This window comes from Medicago sativa, chromosome 8 (genome assembly GCF_051527215.1).
Source record: "Medicago sativa cultivar Bolivia chromosome 8, Bolivia_mono, whole genome shotgun sequence".
Lineage (NCBI taxonomy): Eukaryota > Viridiplantae > Streptophyta > Magnoliopsida > Fabales > Fabaceae > Medicago > Medicago sativa.
This window is the reverse complement of record NC_140756.1, coordinates 89146964-89162228: the sequence shown is the minus strand read 5'-3', so window position 1 is coordinate 89162228 and position 15265 is coordinate 89146964. Positions and strand designations below refer to the sequence as shown.

Sequence of the window (15265 nt, the reverse complement as noted above, 5' to 3'; positions counted from 1 at the left end):
ACTTTTATGTCATTTTATATCTATTAATTACTTAAAAAGCTGATTTTACCAAATACTTTAATTTTGAATCAGCTAACATTTCAGCTATAAGCTTTCAGCTATGAACCATCAGCTATAAACTAACTTTTCAGCTATCAGCTATCACTAGCTTATAGCTTAATTTTACTAAACACACCCAAAGAGAGGTGTGGTTTGTATAGGACTATTGTTTCGTTTTTAATTGGTAATTTTTGTATTTTTTATACTTTTTAATCTCTTTTTGCCACCCCTTGTTAAAAATGACTTTTTTTTTTTTAATTTTAACCTCTTAAAAAAGTAATATTAGATGACGTTAAACGTTAAGTTGCAGTAGACAAGTAGTGCAAATTTAAAATTGAAATATAATGACAAAATGTCGTTATTATTATTTTGCTAAGCAAATAGAGAAGAAGAATAAAATTTAAAAACACGTATACATCATACATAAAAATACAAAACTATTTATCGTCACATATAAAATATCACATAGAATGTGCCATAACATTAGAGCATTGTCCCTACCGTGTCATTGGCCAGGCCAAAAACTAATTGATAGACCAATTAAAAGTTGTAAAATTTTCTTTTCTTATATATAGAACATTTTTGTGATAAATATAACACTGCTAAAAAAAGAGGCCAAATAGACCAGGGGATGGTTTACATGGACCAGGGCACTCCAATTTTTATTATGTACAATTATTTTGTGGCATCGGTCTATTTAAAAGTCTTGAGTCAATTCCCTTCTGTTTTGGTAATACTTGAGTCAATCTTCCATGTGCTTTTATAATTTTTGGTTCATTCATCTTTATTCCCATCACCTATTATCAAATGGCACCTATATTTTGTCTTTGCTATTTTTTTCATCTCTGTATTGTTGTGCTCATAAATTTTTTAATACCTTGAAAAAAACAAAGGTTCTTAAGAACCAAAATACAGACATAACATATGAACTCAAACATTTTTCTATTAAGAACCAAAAAATAGTAACGTGTCCTTAGATTCTCTCAAGTCTAAAGCTTATACTAGTATTATTTTAAGCATGTCGTTTTTATAATTTTAACAAAGCATAAGCTTAGATTCAAATACTAATTATTAAAACAAAACGACAATCCCCCCAAAAAAAGAAGTAAACGTCAACAAACCTACAGAAACAAGTGCCCTACCCCATGATCTTTATTATTTATCAACTTTTTTCTTCTTTCTTCTGACGACTTGACTAGACGTAAATGGTGATTTTCCTTTCTCTATTTACACCCCCACCCTACATTTTCCTCAGTGTTCTCTTCAAGCTCTCAACACAAAAACTCTCCAAATTAAGAAATTAACTTCTTCACCAACGATGGCAGACCCAACAACTTTCATAGCAACATGGTTTACACCTTCTTCTATTTTCATCATTGTAAACCTTGTCATAGGTACCATAGCTCTAGCTTCTCGCTTCAATGGTCCACCCAAAAACGACCAAATCCAACAACAACATCCTCAACTCAATCGTTCACCTTCACTTCTCAACCGTATCAGGTCCTTTAACCTCCGTCACTACAACCAAGAACCATCATTTGTTGCAGAACCGGAGGTAGAGTCAGAGTCCGAGTTCACTCAGCCTCAACTCGTTCGAAAACCTTCTTTGTTAGAGAGAGTTATGTCCTTCAATCTCAACAAACACGAACCACAATATCCACAGACACATTACGTTCAACCCGAGTCTGAGTCTGAATCAACAAAGCCTCAACTCGTTCGAAAACCGTCTCTGTTACAACGAGTCATGTCCTTCAATCTCAACAAACACGAACCAGGACAACCCGAAGCTGAAAACCCATCTCTGAACCCGGTCAGCGATGAGGTAAAGAGCAAGGTGGAGATGATGAAATCAGCGAGCTCGAAAACGTTTGAAAGGGAGGAAGAAGATGAAGAAACGGTGGAGAGAAGAAGGCCAGCGACGGCGGCGGCGAGGAGTGAAACCACGACGTGCAAAGAAGATGAAGCTGTTGATGCAAAAGCTGATGATTTCATCAACAGGTTTAAGAAGCAACTACGGTTGCAAAGGCTTGATTCTTTTATGCGTTACAGAAACAATTCTCTTTGAAAAAAACACAGCCATATAATAATGTATTTTGAGTTTGTGTGTTTTGGTAGGTAGTAGTTTAGACTTTAGAGAATTGTTGTTGTTGTGACAAAATGGAAAACCTGGAAAAATTACTGCGTACGTGTGTTTATATGTTTGAATAATCATTTAGCTGCGTGAAGTCTTACCTAACCTTTTCTACATGTCATGATTTTATCTAGATTTTCTCATGTTAATTTGACATGAATAATTTGTCACTAGTGGAACTCATTAAGGAGTTATATGTGACGAGATTGTACTACAATTTTTTAACTATTCTTGCTATGGTACAACTTCATAATTGGTCCATCATGGAGCAATGCGTAAAATATGTCAACGACAACAGACATTGTCTTTCGGTAGTAAAAATTAGGCTGCATTGAAAATTTGGTTCATTAACTAATGTGTTTATCCCATCTATTAGTTTTTGTTGATTTAGGGTGTGTTTGGTTCAAGGGAAAGAAAGTGATGAGGAGAGAAAGGTTAGGGAAAGAAAGTCTTTCCTTGGTTTGGAACTCACTTAAAAGACCAAGGAAAGAAAGAATTTTGTGGGACCCATATCAAAAATCTTTCTCCTCATGTATGCACGGAAAGGTTGTGGAAAGGTTGGAAAACACACTATGTTGTATAAAAAGTCCAATAGACCCCAGCTCTAGGTACTTTTCTTTATTTCACTTTTTTTAATAATTTTTTTATTTCATTGGTAATCTCTCTCTTTATATTTTCTCTATTCATTGCCTAATATTTTTTGTCCGGTCTCTATTTCTATGGCGTGAAATTAAACTACTCACACAAATAGCCACAATTTTTTCCAGACACATGTTTGTATATATATATATATATATATATATATATATATATATATATATATATTCAAGAGGTCAAGGGTATTTATGTCAATTACTATATATAAATCTTTCTTTCCTTCAACTTTCTATACCACTTTCTTTTATACCAAACAACCAAAACAATCCTCTCACTTTCTATTCTCTTTCTTTCCTCATATAATCTTTCCTTACTCTTTCTTTCCTTTCACTTTCTTTGATCATCCAAACAAACCCTTAAGGTTGCATTAGAGAAGCACATAAGACTTAACGGGGCACTCGCAACATCTAATAATATCATCAGTTCAGTTTAGTATGGTTCGGCTTCATTTATGAAAAACAGTGCATACCAAGCTGAACTGATGTAGATTTGATCGATTTAAACAGTTTTTGTATGAAAACGAAATAAACTGAACTGGTACACTGCTAGGTACAGAACTATAATTTTTTTTTTTTAGAACAAGCATAATCAATTAAACGGCCAGGCACAAGAAGTGCAAATGGCAGAATCATACAAAAGTGGCTAGACAGCACCCATACAAGAATAAAATGTACAGACACCCCAAACCAGTAAGCGCTAGCTACTAAAAATCCAGCAGGAAAAAACCTCAAAACAGGAAACTAAAAAACCATGCCTAAGTAGCCCAAATGGCTGAAAGACCGAAAGCAAAGTCTAAACAGCCGTGATCCCTATAAAACCAACCAAACCTCGAGTGCCTTTTCCATTACTTCCGAACAATGCACTCTCTCGGATTCCAACACCACTCGTAGAAGAGGCAAGTAGCTATTCGCAATCTACTCAACGACCAACACCAAGACGTCGCTTTAATCTCATCTACTAACTCATCGAAGTTTTTGAATTGGTTCTTGAAGATCCTCGCATTCCTTTCCTTCCAAATCATCCAAATAGTTGCATGCCAAATCAACAAGAACGCTTTCCGAAGTTTCCGAGGGTTCACCTCTCCATTCCAACACGCAAAATGGACAAACAAATTTTGTGGAGTGATAAAGTTGATTTGTAGCCAATCAAGCACCTTACGCCAAATTCGCGACGCCTCCTCACAATGCAAGAATAAATGGGACGTTGTTTCCTCCCTTTGACCACAAAGCACACAAATACACGGTTCCCCGGGAGCCAAAATGTTCCGGCGTCGAAGATTTGCCTTTGATGGAATACGGTCCATAAGTGCCATCCAAGAAAAAGCCACAACTTTAGAGGGAGCCGGACTCCTCCAAAGATTGACGAAGACTTCCTCCTCTAGCACACTCAACCCTTCATGAAGTACACCTTCCTCCAACACTCTATAAGTCGACCGCACCGTGAACTTCCCACCCTCCTCCTGCAACCAAACCCACCTATCCTCTTCCATTCCCAAATTCACTCCTTCGATAATTGCTAATAAATTGCCAATGAGGTTTCTTTCCCATAGGAAAGGTTGTCTCCTCCAATTGAGATTCCAAACTACACTACCATCAACAATACTCCACAAGTCCCGAATACTAGCCTCTTTGTGTGTCGACATTGAAAATATCCGGGGAAAGAGAAGATTTAGAGGTTGATCCCCAATCCACTTATCTTTCCAAAAACTAGTACCCCTCCCATTTGACACCTTGCGAACCACATTGTTTGAGAACCAATTCACTCCAAACCCAACTTCCAACGACTTCACATTCTTCCACCACCCCGAGGCAAAGCGTGGCCATCTTGCCCCATCCTCCGAAAAGAGGGAGCAAATGTTCTCCCCATATTTCTCTATCAATACCACCTTCCAAAGAGGGAGATCTTCTTGAAGTAACCGCCACTTCCATTTGGCCAAAAGACTTAAATTCACAATCTTAACATCTCTCACCCCTAAACCTCCTTTACTCTTTGGTTGACAAATCCTCTTCCAATTAACCCAACAAATTTTCCTACCACCTCTCACCCCTCCCCAAAGAAAATCTCTTTGGATCCTTATGACCTTCTTCACTACCTTTTCTGGAATTTTCATAAAAGACAAGTAGAAAATGGGGATGGCATTCAAAACGGAATTGAGAAGAGTGATTCTACCTCCAAGACTCACATATTTGTTACCCCAAGAATTGAGTCTATTCCGTAATTTCTCTAACATAGGCTCCCATGTGGACAACTTCTTTGAATTAGCTCCCACCGGTAGCCCCAAATAATTAAATGGCATACTTCCTACCCTACAATTCAAAAATCTACATGCCGCCTCCATGAAATCTCTCGGCACATTCACACCAATAAGAGAGCTCTTGTGATAGTTCACCTTTAAACCGGACACCATTTCAAACCCACTCAACATAGCCTTTAAAGTCCAAAGATTATCTACCGTAGGCTCTCCTATACAAAGAGTATCATCGGCATATTGTAAATGAGAAATCTCGGATCCTCCTTGCCTAATTTCGAAGCCTTTGAACAATTTTCGGTTCACCGCATTTGCCATCAAACCACTAAAACCTTCCGCCACTAAAAGAAACAAAAAAGGTGCAAGAGGGTCTCCTTGTTTCAAACCCCTTTTAACATTTATTTCCTCCGTTGGGCTACCATTGACAAGGATTGACATATTTCCCCCAAACACACAAGTCTTCATCCATCTAATCCATTTATCACACATACCCACCCTTCTCATCATATACTCCAAAAAACACCAATCCACGGTATCATAGGCCTTTTCGAAATCCACCTTGAGAATCAAACACTCCCTTTTCGATTTCTTTGCCAAATCCACCACCTCATTCACCACCAACACTCCATCGACCAAATGCCTACCTTTCACAAACGCCGATTGGGATCCGGAAATAATGGAATTCATAACCTTAGCGAGTCTAGTAGCCAATACTTTGGAGAGAATTTTGTAAAGGCCACCTAGTAAAGAAATGGGGCGGAACTCCTTCAAAGATGTCGGGGCTTTCACCTTCGGTATTAAGGTCACAAAGTAGGATAGGAAGCTTTTTGGTAGTTTCTCGTTCGCATAGAATTGCTCAAACATTAATCGAATATCATACTTTAAGAGATACCAAAATTCCTTAAAGAAAGCAAAATTAAACCCATCGGGTCCCGGACTTTTGTTACCATCACTAGCTTTCACCACCACCTCAATCTCCGTTAGTGAGAAAGGCGCAATTAACATATGATTCTCTTCCTCGGATAAAGTGGAGAAGGGCACCCCATCTAAAGTTGGCTGCACCCTCCTCTCATTCTCCACTTGCCTTTGGAAATAATCCACCACCGCCCTTCACACTTCCGGCGGAGATTCCACCCAACCATTACCCACCTTGATCGCCTCAAGAGAATTTTTCATCGCTCTTGCCTTTACACATCTATGAAAATACTTGGAGTTATCATCACCCTCCTTTAGCCACTTTGATTTTGACCTTTGGAAGATACTTGCATCTTTGCTTTTAAGAAGTTTCCACATATCATCAAACTTTGTCTTTCTCATATCGACATCTTCGCTACTCAAAACTCCCACCTCCCCTTTTACATCGAGATCCGCTATATCATCTACCAAGACCGCCACTTTCGTATCAATATCACCATATTCTAGTTTGTTCCACACCTTTATTGCCTCTTTCAATACTTTAAGTTTATTCTTCAAAACAACCCCCATCCACCCGGTCGCATTTTGGTTCCTCCAAACATCCTCCACCATTAACTTGAACCTCTTATTCTCTAACCAAAAGTTGTTGAAGCGAAACGGTTTTGGTCCCCATTCCACATTTCCACTTTTGAGCACCAAGGGGCAATGGTCCGAAATTGTTCTAGGAAGCACCCAAAGAGAAGTACTCCCCCAACAATTGTTCCAATCATCCGAAATAAGGGCTCTATCAATCCTACTCATAGCTTGCCCACTCGCATGATACCACGTGAAGATACGACCAAAGGGAAAAACATCAAGTAAATCCACGTTCACAACAAAGGAATTAAATAAATTAATTTCCGTTACCATGTTTGAAGACGCTTCCGAATTTACTCCCTTCCTTTCATCCACATGACTCACCGCATTAAAATCACCCACCATACACCACACACCCTCTCCAAAAGTATTCTTCAACAAGACAAGGTTCTCCCACAATCTTTGCTTTGCCGCCAAATCACATTTAGAGTAAATATTCACCACCATACATCTTTCCTTTAATCTACCCCATTCCAAACAAACTCCCACAAAACCTTCTCCTACAAATGAAAAGAGAAGATTAGCGTCGGATTTTCTCCAAATTGAGATGATCCCACCACTATTTCCAACGGAAGGAAGGAAAACCCAATCACAATCGTCACTCCCCCACAAACTACGACACACCGAATCCGTGACCACTTCAAGCTTAGACTCTTGAATGGCCAAAAAATCCACTTTTTGATCGTACACCAACTCCTTTATAACTTTTTTCTTCACTCTCCCCCCCCCCCCCCCCCCCCCCCCCCCCAAACCTCTAACATTATAATTGAATATTAATTATTTAACTAGTACGAAAACAGGACAGTAATAATTGTAAGAAACTTCCAACTGGCAATCATAATAAAACCTGCATATGGTGGAAGCAATTTTAAGTTGAACATGCTAAACACCAAACTGTACCAAAGTCTGTTAGAGCCCGGTAATTAAATTAAATTTCTTGCATACAAGTCTAATTATCTTTGTGATATATATACAGAATATTCCACATTAATGGAAGATAAGCGGGCAACAAAGTTCGCCGCTAAACTTTTTTAGATAGCAAAACCAATCCTCATAAAATTACACGTAAGTCTAATTCTAAATTCTAACCCTCTCAAAGGAGTTTCGGTAAGTTTTCTTTCGCTTAGCTGATTTCCATTGCTTAATTAAATGTGAAACACCCTCCTTCAACGAAGCCTTCCTTCCTTCCTTAAAATTCCAGAGTTCAAGTATTGAGTATCTACCACTAGGATTGTACTCATTAAACTCCTTGAGAGCTGTAACTACTGCATCATGCACCTTATCCCCGAACTCATCCTTCAAACTTTTCAGTTTTTCATCTTCTCCGTCTAAAATTTCCTGCGCCACATATTAACATATATTAGATCATGTTCCATGCAGTTCATATCATAGAAAGAAACGTGCCAAGTAATTGCTACCAATGTCTAATTTTCTGTATATATATATGCCTCTAAACAATACTACCAATAGCATACCATGCGTTGTAAATTAAGAAATGATGCGCTATAGTTTTAGGGGATAAATATTTTCAAAGGAGTGCGTATACAACAGTTGAACTGAAGTCACAATCACACATTCGATTAGTAGATTCGACCTTTAAAATAAAGACTATTCTTACAAACTGGAATATTATGGAGGACGGAAGTTAACGTTGAAATTTAGTAAGAACCAAACTTAAAAGCTTGTGATTTTGTAGCGAATAAAAACATATTTAACTCAAGATATTAACTTTAACTTAACTAACATGATTTTGGAAGTCATTGTACCTTGGAGTTCCCTTCTTTATCAACTAAAATTTTGAAGGGATGCCAACTTGGATCTTTAAGACATTCATCCCACTTTGAGCACCACTCGACTGCTTTCAATTGCACTTCCTCAGAAACTTTTTTCCTAGCTTTTTTCCTAGGCCTTGCTTTCTCATTAACTTCACCAGAAATCTTTCTCTTAGCTGCTTCCAAAAATGGCTCAATATCAAGGCTGCCCATCCTTTTCACAGAAATTATGGTTCGAGGTTTCTTTGGGCAGCCAATCCACTGTGAACAAAGAATGCAGATTGCTTGAAGAAAACAAACAATGAAATCATGGCAGGAAAAGCAACAGCAACAAACTATCCTGATTTTGTAAAAGATTAGTTACAAGAAGACATTTCTAAACTTGATTTTCAGACCATTAGATGAGTTGATGGGCAAAAAGACATATTGACATCATAATAATATTAACATTTAAATGCTGAGAAAAATACATACACTTATTAACTTTTTTCGAGCATCTTGCAACTCGTCATTAGTTTTGCGCTCCCAGACAACAAGTGTTTGTTGAAGATCATCCATGTCTTGAAGTTCCTCTTCTTTTTCCTGCAGCTCCATTTCGATTGCCTCCAGTTTTTTCTTTACCTTGAAAGCTTCTCTCAACTGTTCAATTTCCAATTCCAATGCTTGTGTTGCATCAAGACCTCTCTGTAAGTCATGAATTTTCTTGTGAAGTTTCTCTTTTTCTTTCTGCAACATCCAACCAAAAGAGTCATCAAACTTATGTGGATAAATGTAACTGAATTAAATATTGTTGATAAAAGGAAAATCAAATGTGTGCCTTATGTTCTTCAGCCAAATGCATCATTTTTTCATCAGCCTTTCGTTGCTCTTCTATTGTCATCTCATTCTGTAAACAACAAGATGAAGAATATATTTAATCTGTCATAAGTTATTAAAATAAGAGGGATTGGACACAATAACCTATCAGAACAAGTGTCTTCAAGAGTGTTAATAAGAGTGAGTAGCGCATTGCTACCATAAATCGAAGAGCCAAAATAAATTACCTGTTTCTTCTCATGATATAGCTTATTTCTCTCATTGTGATTATCTACTTGACGCTTCAGCATATCCATTTCACGGGACATAAGTTCATTCCTCCTAGCTTCCAGTTCCATCATGGCTTTTTCCAGATAATCGCGTTCAACCTGCTGCATCTTGCTGATTTCTAATGGAACAACGTGAAACAAAGTAAGCTACCATGAAATGTTAAAAAATACATCAACTGTAACAAATCATTTTAAAATGCAACAGAATGTACACTGTACCGAAAGGATGGATATGATATAATAAAACCAGATTTTTCACCTTTAAATTCAGTGAAACACAATACCATTATATAGTAAAACAGCTAATTAAAGTATCAACATAACCTTATTAAAATGTTCAAGCATCTCCTCTTTTTGATCCATCAGTTTCGTTAGGAACACATTAGCCTCGTCATATTTGCTTGTTGTCTGTTTCAATTCCATGTTCTTCAGCTTTAATGCTCTCTTATTGTCCTCAGAATCAGAATATGAATTGCTAGAGTTATAAGGAATTGCTTCAAGAATCAGAATGCTATCACAATTTCAAAAATAAAACAAATAATGAGCAAAATACAACGTTTATTCACACATTCAAAACTAAAAAAGAAAAATCCAAACACGATTTCAAAAAGCTTACCTGGCTGGGTAATAAAGTAAAAACATGATTATTAAGCTTGAAGTTGTTGTAATTTTTTAGATAATTTTTCATTTCAAAAGTATTTTGTGTTAAGTGATTAAATTACTTACTTGGTCAAAGTGTTATGTGGCATCTCTTAACAGCTATAATATTTTATGCACATGTCTTTCATGCTTAAAAGTAGCAACAGCCACTAACTCACTAAGTAACATGTCATCCTTATTTTTCTCTTTGGAAAATACGGTCATGGCTATATATTCATGCCATCAGTAACACAAGATACAGAACAAGAAAAACAACACGTACTCCCAAAACAGAAAATAGAAAATTTGTTTTCTTCTCCTTCATTATACTTCCTTAGATAAACATCTCCTTGATAATAATTTGTGATTCTTACTGTTCTGTTACCTCCATCACTAGGAGAAGGACCTGCTGTATCCTGGGGAGTTTGCGCACATTGAGGCGGATAAATTCCAAGGACAGTCTTCGTGACGCCTCATGTTAATACTAACGTGCTCAATTTTGCAGGTTTACTTTCTAGTTTGTTTTGCAGAATCTAGTTCGTTGTTACTCGAAGTTGCGGTGGCTGCGTTATTATTTGAAGTTGCGGTGTTGCGGTTGCTGTTTACGCATCAGGTACAACAATCTTGGAATTTATCCTATAACTGTGATCGCAAGTTAAGGTTTGAGTGATTGGTGGAGGATGTTGATTGAACTATGTCAGCAGCCAACTTATACAACAATATTAAGCAAAGATAAGTTTTCTTAAATCTCTCTTATTTATTCTTTTTAATATTCAATTGTTGCTCATTTTGATATGATGATTATTATTTGTAGATAATCTGTTCCTAATTTTACTACAATCTTAAGGATTTATTAATAGAATTCTTGTGCCCTAATTTGTATATGATTTATACAAACAGGTTCCTTTTGTTTTGTTTTCTTTCTTGAAACAAGTTTGTATATTTGTCATGAAGTTTATTGTTGTTATGTGTGTAGTGGTACGATTCTAAACATGTTTGTTGTGAACCAGCAGTAACATGATTATATGTATCTAATTCTTACCTTGCTGTCAAAAGATTAATATAAGGAACGAAAGAGGTAATACTGGAGTTATATTATGCTACAATGGCATGGAGATGTTCCCGGTCTCTTGGAAAACGAGGAGAATCCTTTTCAACAATATGAGGAATTATGGGTGGAGACGATTTTGACTATGGCAACCAGAGTTGCTGATTCTACTGTTTCAGTTGTTACTACCCCTCAGACGGTGGTCAATTACGCCAAAATGTGGGGGGTTTGCCTTCCGGTTGTGAGCCAGATAAGTCTTCGTAACCGATCTTGATGTAGTTACAATATATATGCGTGTGTTAGTATTAATCCAATGGAGCTAAAGAAAGTAAACTTATAATTTTCTTTTCATGTGATTGCTGATATATGTGATATTGTTTATTGTGATTGCTAGTCTTAAAGGTGTAAAAGTCTTAATTGTGTTTCAGGTTGGTACACAAATTTACATCACCAATTTATTTATATTGTAAAGTTTATCCACAATTGTGAGATTTTGTTAAAGATGTGTGTGCCTATATGATGTTTTGCAGTAGTGGAAATAGGATCAAAATTATTATTAATTATCTTCTGCAATTTTTTGAAAATCAAACTGTTTTTGTCGATCCTTTTAGCTTTGGCATGAGAACTAAATTTAATTTGGCAATGAATATACTAGTTTTGTGACTTAAGAAATTTTATAAGTACATTGATATGATATATATGAATGAGAAATCTATGAAATGTTTTCCATGGATAGTTTTCTAAATTCGCTTTAGACCAAATTATGTGGTAAAGTCTTTTGCTACTAATACTATTTTGGAAATGCATATACTCTTGAATGAGAAATAATTGGTAATTTGGATCATTAGTTAAAACTGGAAATTTTGTGAGTGATACTAGAAGTTTGATGAACATCATCTAAATTATGCTTAGTATTGCTGAAAGTTTGTGTGTACAGTGTCATGCCATATATTTTATATGTTACTATGTATAATTCATGATCTGTGTAATTTGATTTGGAATGTTGGATAACAGATACTACTATATACTGTTGATAACGTAACGTTTGCATAACTTATTATTAGTGATGTGAATACTATGATAAAGATTTGTTAGCCTAATCATTTTGTGTCCTTGGAAAGTAATAGCATTCTTCAATTGGTTTTGAGCATGAAAAAGAAGTATGTACATTTTACTAACTCTCTTGGTAGATTTTGTATTGAGATACATATCTTTGAATCATGTGACTCTTCAAATGGTTTGTGTCATTTTTCAAATGGTTTGTGTCACTTTTCTACAATTTATAATGTTTTGGATAAATGTGTATCTAGTGTGTAGATTTTGTTTTGTGTTAGTAATATCCTAATGGAAAAGTTGACTTAGATAGTTTGAAATAAACTGCATAATTATTTATTGTGTTAGAAGATAGAACTTATTATTTGACGAGCCAAATTTATGAGTAATTTGTTTGAAATTTGGAATTAAAGTGTTGAGTGTTTCTCATGATTTTAATGCTACTTGATTAAAGAAAATTGAGGTGACTTTATTTTCAATATGAGTAGAGGTTTCTTTTTTATTGGAAAACTATTGCATTGTTTATTTGATGAGTTAATTACATAAATATTATTGTGATTGTTTTTGAACTCATGAAAATCTTGCATGGTGCATGACGGATCAAGTATTGTATATTAGAATAAAACAATGATGCTTTATAAAACTTGTTTAGATTAAAATTAATATTTATGTGGATTTATTGTCCCTAATTGTAGAGATTGTCATTTGGAAATCATCTAAATAGATCTAAATAAAAACTCATTTATCTTACTCAATGTGAGGGTAGTTTTATAATATATGAGATATTGTTTACAGAATGGATAAACCTTTGTATTAAAATAGATGTCAAATAGATATGAATCCAATGAGAATAAATCTATAATTAGAATTCAACGGATGACGTAAACCTAGTCGTGAAAATTGAGAAGTGAAAACCATAAACCTATGGGTTGCAAGCTTTATCCCAAAACATTACAACGATCCGCACCTTTGTACTAAAAAATATTGTGTTTTAGTATAACATTTTTTCCTCCATGTTCTTCAGCTTTAATTTCGCCTATTGTCCTCAGAATCAGAATATTAATCGCTATAGTTATAAGGAATTGCTTCCAGAATGAGAATGCTATCACAATTTCAATAATAAAACAAATAACGTGCACAATAAAAGAAAAATCCAAACACAGTTTTAAAAAACATACTGGACTGAGAAATAAGTAAAGACGTGATTTTTAAGCTTGATGTTATACTAGGATATGAGCGATTATGAAGCACACTAGAGTATAAATACACAATAAACAGGATAGATTATATTACCTTGCGCTAGAAGAATGGTTTTGACAGCGATGTTGACCGGTGAAAACCAAAGGAAAAGACCGAGTGAATGTATAAGAAGAAGAATGACAAACCCCGACGGCTTTCTAGGGCTAAATCTATATATGGAGGATCAAATGACACCTTGATCTCAAAATTAATTTTTTGATATTAAATCTCATCAACTAATTATAAAAAAAAGGAAAACATTAATGATCATAAATTCGTTATCAATCATTCCCTTTTTTTCTCATTTTTTTTATGAGCAATGCTATATCTCTAGAAAAAAAACATCAAGAATTCTTCAAGAATAAAGAGCAACCAATCACAATGCACTATTTGCCACAATTCAAGGAGGTGTGGCTGAAAAATAGGAAGTAGACAAATAAATCATGCAATTAAAACTTGCCACATGTGTCTTGAAAAATTCTTGATGCTATTTTTCTAGATAAATAGCATTTTCCTTTTTTTATTACTTCCACTATTTATAATGGGAATAAGACATTTTTTCTTTGATAGAAGACATTGAAGCTTAGTGCAGTTGTGAGATATTCCGTTCTGGTGAACTTAACTCAGTTCGTATGGACAATGCATAAAATATGCAAAGTCCGGGATTCAAACCCCGGCCACCACAAAAAAAAAGTTGTGAGATATACCAAGATCTATATTGTTAAGCTTAAACATGAAGAGTGATAAAATAATCTAATTAGCAACAATTTTTTGAGAGGTAGTTAGCAGTAACGATGAAAGAAAAAGAATCATTTTGGTGTTTGATAGAATGTGGTGACTTTTTAATGCAATTTATTTAACCATTGGTGGTGATGACCGACTCATTCTACCATAAGCATGATTTTTTTTTTAGGGAAATGTTAACTTGTGTCCTTAAGGCACAAGTTTAGAAGCCAAACATAGAAACTTAGTTTTGAAAATTGTGCATTCAATGTCTTGGAAAGTTAAAAACTTATTTTTTCAATACAACACACATGTTTTAATTCTTTTTTTAGATTCTTAACTTGTGCCCTTAGGGCACAAGTTAACATGACCCTTTTTTTTTAAAGCTTAAGTAATAAAAACAGGGCTGAGTTGATTAACACCAACTTGTGACCCATGTGGGGGCAACAAGATGATGGAACATAGCTATGTCTCATCAGGTTGGGCTGTAGGGTACTCCATGCTGGCCTGCAACTCCAAGTTGAGAGTTGAGCCATGGGATTTGGGCGAAAGCCAGGGTCTCCTGGTCACTAGAATAGAGGGATCCGCATGAGGTTGGTTTCACATAGCAGTGAACACCTCCTTCTCTTGACAATGGAGGGATCACAGGCTGCTGCATTCTCAGCCCATATAACTTGTTGAGCCTATCCCATTGGACCATCATTTTTTTTATAAAAAGTTTAAAAAAAAATTAATAAAAAAAGGGGAAAACAAAAAGGAAATGATTGATAAAGAGAGAAATTGGTGTAAAAATATTCTTTTACGTATAGTTTTAAACCTTTGAATTAAATATAGGAAAATGTTATTTATTACGAAACATCCGTTAACGAAAGCGAAGAAAACGTTTTGTTTAGCTTTGTTTAGCGGTTACATCCACTACCTCATGTATTCCATCAAGTAACAGGTTAAAATTTTGTTTGCATTTTTATAAATAATTAACGGTGATAACATTCTTATGTTTCCTGTCTTTTTATTTCGTACGGAATAACACTGCTCTTAAATATATAATAAATAGATGAAATTTAGTGTCAAATTAATTTT

The 15265-nt window shown here is 35.4% G+C and overlaps 2 protein-coding genes and 1 non-coding gene across 3 annotated transcripts; 2 read left to right on the top strand and 1 right to left on the bottom strand.

Annotated features, from left to right (window-relative positions):
• Positions 1 to 916: 916 nt before the first annotated feature.
• LOC146903003 (uncharacterized) lies at positions 917 to 2275 on the top strand. The gene has a single exon (XM_085731478.1). It carries the CDS (start codon positions 1358 to 1360, stop codon positions 2102 to 2104), a length of 747 nt encoding a protein of 248 aa, XP_085587604.1. The 5' UTR covers positions 917 to 1357; the 3' UTR covers positions 2105 to 2275.
• Positions 2276 to 7549: 5274 nt separating this feature from the next.
• On the bottom strand, positions 7550 to 10133 carry LOC146903002 (factor of DNA methylation 4-like). Its single transcript, XM_085737188.1, has 6 exons — positions 9793 to 10133; positions 9442 to 9630; positions 9216 to 9284; positions 8873 to 9124; positions 8393 to 8659; positions 7550 to 7964 (listed from the first exon to the last, which is right to left on the bottom strand). The coding sequence occupies exons 1-6, from the start codon at positions 9904 to 9906 to the stop codon at positions 7704 to 7706; spliced, it is 1152 nt and encodes a 383-aa protein (XP_085593314.1). The 5' UTR covers positions 9907 to 10133; the 3' UTR covers positions 7550 to 7703.
• A 4457-nt stretch (positions 10134 to 14590) lies between these two features.
• On the top strand, positions 14591 to 14892 carry LOC146903001 (signal recognition particle RNA). Its single transcript, XR_015024393.1, has one exon.
• The last annotated feature ends 373 nt before the right edge of the window (positions 14893 to 15265 follow it).

Bases quoted from the DNA above. Each gene is read 5' to 3' on its own strand.
- LOC146903002 (XM_085737188.1), bottom strand. From the start codon at position 9,906: ATGGAATTGAAACAGACAACAAGCAAATATGACGAGGCTAATGTGTTC. The intron at 9,285-9,441 runs GTAATTTATTTT...TGTTGTTTACAG, and splicing joins TATATCATGAGAAGAAACAG to AATGAGATGACAATAGAAGA. The intron at 7,965-8,392 runs GTACAATGACTT...TATGTGGCGCAG, and splicing joins ATAAAGAAGGGAACTCCAAG to GAAATTTTAGACGGAGAAGA.
- LOC146903003 (XM_085731478.1), top strand. From the start codon at position 1,358: ATGGCAGACCCAACAACTTTCATAGCAACATGGTTTACACCTTCTTCT.